At 31.5% G+C, this 5160-nt stretch overlaps 1 protein-coding gene across 3 annotated transcripts; it reads right to left on the bottom strand.

The window, feature by feature from the left end:
• Nucleotides 1-309: 309 nt before the first annotated feature.
• Nucleotides 310-4042, bottom strand: LOC108333255 (glucan endo-1,3-beta-glucosidase 14). Of its 3 annotated transcripts, none has more exons than XR_008246185.1 (4): nt 3816-4042; nt 2450-3483; nt 2206-2326; nt 310-1812 (listed from the first exon to the last, which is right to left on the bottom strand). XR_008246185.1 is itself a non-coding variant. In XM_052870992.1 (3 exons), exons 1-3 carry the CDS (start codon nt 3868-3870, stop codon nt 2258-2260), a joined length of 1158 nt encoding a protein of 385 aa, XP_052726952.1. In that variant the 5' UTR covers nt 3871-4042; the 3' UTR covers nt 310-2257. The 3 variants fall into 3 exon arrangements, 1 of the variants encoding a protein (XP_052726952.1); XR_008246184.1 differs by having other exon boundaries at nt 310-531; XM_052870992.1 differs by having other exon boundaries at nt 310-2326.
• Nucleotides 4043-5160: the final 1118 nt, after the last annotated feature.

Raw genomic sequence — 5160 nt, 5'->3', positions numbered from 1 at the left:
AATTTGACAAATACAAAATATAATTTTTCCTCGAATGAAAATATATTTTATTTGTTATGTCTGCAGCTAAGAAGACAATAAGAAAATAAATAAGCGATTCCGCGTTTTTCTTATAAATCTTTTCTTCGTAGGTTCTCTTTCTGGTTTCTTACACGTCTAATTTTCTGTATCTATTCAGCTTTGTCGTTATTAAATAAGTTTAAAACTATAAAAGAAAACTGCAATAAACGGTTATATTAGTAAATCAACGTTACTAAATTTGCCAACTAATAAACAGAATAAATTCATAACGTGCATCTAAAAGATTACTTTATTCCGTCAAAAAACCAAGATATTTTATTCTGTATCAACTTTCTGTCAAAAAAATCACTGTATTCCATGAATCTAATTCTGGCCTATACCTTTGACTGTTGCTTACTGTAAAAGAAAAAAAAAACATATGAATGGATTAAGCTAAAAAAAATTAGAAAAAGGTATAATTGGTCCCATTGCTGTGTACAAAAAACTTAGGGTTTGCCTTGAATCTGTCCCCTGCAAAAAACATGTACAAATATTAATTCAACAATATGAATCAACCATTCCATAAAAGACAGTAGTGTTTTTTAGTTTTTTCATGATACAATAGTGTAGAATTTTTTATCAGATTTTTATAGCACAGGCTGATGGATATACCTATTAAATGTCGCACACATTATCATTATGTTTCTTATTAAATGTCCCAAGCTGTCTGAAGTTGTATTAAATTCTGTTTCTAATTCCATCAATTTCCTATCCAAATTCGCTCTGTGAAACTCATCCCAATTGAACCATGCTGATGTAAGAACCCTATTTCAGCACTATTGGGCCATCACCAACAGCCACCTCCAGACCAATTTTTATGACTTTATTGTTGAATTTTCAACATAAATTCATTCTAGTCCAACAAAGAGGCACCGTTACAGTTGCAAATAGAAAAAAGATATTTTTAATAATATCTAAAATCCTATATTTAACTCCTAACTTTGGATAAAAACGATCAAATAGAACAAAGTAAAAGACCTATTAATCTATTAGGTTAAGATTTTGGATAGAAAGTAGTGTTAATTTTTTATATGATCGTGCTTATTTTATCTGTGTTTGTGTTCCCGTAAATCTCTTTCTTGTTAATTTTGTGAAATTAAGTTAAATTTAAATTTATTTTTTAATACTTTTGGAAAACATACGCAACATACCATGTAATGTAACAGAACACCTCATTTGACTTTGGAACAGTTCACACAAAGGAATTGTCAGCTAAACAAATTCTATGAGCACAAGCTATATAATTCACTGACAAAGATAGAACAAAAGAATATCTCAAACAGTTCAACAGCAGCCGCTTGTTGATAACAGATATTACAATTCCACAACCAAAATTAATTTATGGACAGTGTTTTTTTACTTTGATAGTAGATAAAAATTAAGGTGAATGATTGAAAGAAAGGATGGTAGAGAGGGTTATATGGCGGAAAGAGAAGGCACATATGAGATAAGGTTGAGAAAGAAGGACAAAATTCACAGGGTTGGGTTATCTGTCAAGAGGGAACCTGAGGGCTTTCTTTCACGTTTGATAAAACAGAAATTGGACTTTTGTATAGCTGAAGACAAGGAGAATTTCATTCACCAGAAGATTCACATGCATGATTGCAAGTGGCAGATAAGGAAGGTGGAGACCCATCACCATTTTTTTAATGGAGACGGTGAAGAAAATAAGGTTTTCTGGGGGTCGTTACAGGGTCACCATAGTCCACATGGTGCATGCACTAGCACTAATTGGACAGCATTTGACAGCTTCTGCATAAAGAGATACCATTTAGCCACAATCTTTTACACCCTGTGCTTCTGCTTCGATTACTTATTTAGCATAGTACTGTCAAAAAGTCAAAGAATAACTTCATGGAATCAAATACACTTTTGAATTCTTTTTTCCAGACTTCACATCTAGTTATGCCCCTCATCATTACTAATTTCCTATCATAATATAAACATTAATCATTAGAGCTTCACCAGCTGAATTACTTTTCTTCCAACCAAAGGATTAAAAAGACAACTACACCAAACTAACTTTAGTTTCATCATTTACGGTAACCAGTTTCCAACAGTTACAGAAATTGTAATGTAAAGAGAAAATAGATATCAACACTTGTGAATAAAAAATTATATGGACAATATTAAAATTTTCCTCACCTCTAACAAAAGAATGAATTCTACAAAGTTATTTGTTTTGTTATATTCCTTATCAATGTCTTGAAAGCTCCCAAGTGAACAACAAAAATGCAAATATGCAGACAAAATTGATGGACAGCACCTGCATAACAATATCAACGAAAGCATTAGATACATAAATAGACACAGACATCCCCTTTAGAAAGTTTCAAAATCAAAAAGTGAAGAAACTTTTAACAGTTAAAGTGACTGAATGTATACTTACGTTAGATTTGGACTCAAACTCCCCAGTCATTTCTGGGAGATAACCTTCTAATCCAATGTTATAAACTGGGTTTCCATCAGGATAATAGAGACCAAAGTTTCTCTCCGATAAAGGACCAGGTTTCAAATTCTCATTGAAAAGTGCAAAAACAAAAACATCAACAGGGACAGATGGCCTTGCAGGAGTGCCCTGTTTCTGCTCTATCTTCTTCAACAGATTGCTATTATATATTTCTGCATTCTGTGGTGTGGCTCCAAATTCATCAGGGCCACCTTTAGAAGGCCAACCAGTCTCTGAAATCTTTACTTCAATATCAGTATGGCCCAGTCTCTTAATGGCAGCATAGACAGCATCAATTTGAGCAAACAACATGTTATCATAATGCAAATTGGTAACTGGATCAATAGACCCAGAATTAGGCTGAAACAACACATAGTTCAAAGAAATCTGATTTGGGTTTCCCTTATATGCAAAAAAGGGATAAGCATTAATAAGGAAGGGTGATTTGATCTGAGCATGAAAGTTAAGAATGGGTTGAATATACTGTATCAGATCTTGCTTGAACGCCCCAGATGAAGGAGGGAATGAAGAGGCTATAACATTATAAGAATGAGCAGAAGTAACAGTAACCTTCTGTGCAAGTCCAAGGCTAACCAGAGCATTATACATACTTTGCATTGCAGGAAGAAGACTTGTTGTGAGCTGAGGGTTATTGTAGTCGAACACCTCGTTTCCGACAGCTATGCAAGTGATTTTAGTTTGTGAAATATAAGGTTGAACATGCTGCTGAATCCACCTCTGAGCATTAGAAGGATCTCTCAAACTAGGAAGATCCTCGTTCTTCGTTCCTACTATGAATTCCACACCTGAATTGGCGAATGCAGATAGAATATCCGGATTAGAATCATAGAGCTTGATTTTAGAAACTTTCAAAGATTTTATCAGAACGACCACATCAGAGGGAGATGGAAGATTGTCCCCGACTTGCCCGTAGTTGATTCCAAAATTAAAGCCCCGGATTTGCACAAATAAATCTGAAGAACATGGTTATAAAAATCATTAGAATATACAGGAAAGAGATAACAATAGAAGATAAAAAGAAACCTTTAAGAAAGTCAAACTGTAGAGAAAATTGAGAAACACTGGAGAAACAATAATTCAGATTACCAAAAAAGCTTATAATATATAGAGGTAGGAGAATAGATACTCAAACCCAATTGACAAAATACCAAAGCTAAATTAAGGTATAATATTCTGATCACAGTTAAGAATGGTCCATTGTGAAGAAAACCAGAAATTAGACCACTCCAAAACAATTCATGTGATTGTACAATCTTTTCACTCTCTGCTCTCTATGATAACAAACCTGAAAAAGCAAGAGACAGCAAGAGCAAAGCCAAGAAAAAGGAAGAAGTTGTCATTGTTGATCTGATACTGCGTATAACAGCTAATCAAGACCACTAAGCTTCCAGGTTGAAGATTCAAGCTTTGCAAATTGCATCTTAGCAGAGTTACCTTATATTTATACACAACAAACCTGTTCTGTTTTTATGTGGAAACTAGGAAATGCAGTTTGCTTTTCTCTCTCAGATTTTTTTTTTTTATGACAATATTTTATGTTTTCTTTAATCCCATAAACCCTTGCATCGGTAGCAACAATCTTAGCAACACCGCCGACGTAACGAGATTTTATTCAATATTTCGTGAAAATTGGCATGTTTCCAACTACATATAAAATATCTGTTTATCAAGTTGACTTTTTTTACTACTGTCTCATTCTTCCAATTTTCATTTTTTGTTTTTTCAGGGAACTTATAGTAAAAAGGTTATTTTTTTCTTCTTATAAAAGACTTAATATTAAAACATATATTTCTCTTATTTGGTATATCTATCTCTTAACAAATAATATTTACAAATAATCATGATTTTCTAATCATAATTTAATTATGATTCAGCTAAATTTTTCCAAATAGTATTTTGAGGAGATGAGATTATGTTTTTTAAATAAAAATTCTGCTTAGACGACAAATTAAAAAATTTAGCAGAAATTTTTCATGCATTAATTTCTAAAAACTTTTCTGTAATATTGTTTTATCCATTACACATATTTTTTCTTGATATAAATGATAAATTTCAGAATAAATCACGATTGTTTTGACTGGGCCTAATTATTTAAGTTCTCTTTTAGTCCTTTTTTTTCTTTAAAAAAAATGTGTGTGAACATTGAATTCAGATTCTCTTCTATTTTTTTTTTCTTTATACTTTTTAAAATATATTCATTTTGTTATATTTAGAAAAAAAATCAATATATTTTAAACCATCAATGTTAATATAAATAATGGTACTTAAATATACAAACCAAAAGAATCAACATAAAATCTGAATTCCGTGATATTTTGTATTATATCCTCGTGTCAGATCTCATTAATGATTAAATAATATAACTAAACTGTGTACATGATAGCAACTGTTTTCTTCTCTGTAAGCGCTTTATATAACATGATGTGATTAATGTGATTATCTAACATGATAATATTAAATCAAGAAAATCATGTTAATTATTTAAGTTATATAAAGCACATAAAATTAAATCTAATTTGTACAAGGGGCTTGCTAGCGTATGTTTATTTTTTTAGTTGGTAAAATCATTTTTCTCAACTATTTATTTTTCATTTCTATCACTCTAACATTTTCTCTGTCATTTCTACTAT

Source organism: Vigna angularis, chromosome 11, assembly GCF_016808095.1.
Source record: "Vigna angularis cultivar LongXiaoDou No.4 chromosome 11, ASM1680809v1, whole genome shotgun sequence".
Lineage (NCBI taxonomy): Eukaryota > Viridiplantae > Streptophyta > Magnoliopsida > Fabales > Fabaceae > Vigna > Vigna angularis.
The sequence above is the reverse complement of the archived record's forward strand: the minus strand, read 5'-3'. Positions and strand labels throughout refer to the sequence as shown.

Coding starts and splice junctions, on each gene's coding strand:
- LOC108333255 (XM_052870992.1), bottom strand. CDS start 3,870: ATGACAACTTCTTCCTTTTTCTTGGCTTTGCTCTTGCTGTCTCTTGCT. Junction 3,484..3,815: donor GCTGTCTCTTGCTTTTTCAG/GTTTGTTATCAT, acceptor CATGTTCTTCAG/ATTTATTTGTGCAAATCCGG. Junction 2,327..2,449: donor AGTTTGAGTCCAAATCTAAC/GTAAGTATACAT, acceptor ATTGTTATGCAG/GTGCTGTCCATCAATTTTGT.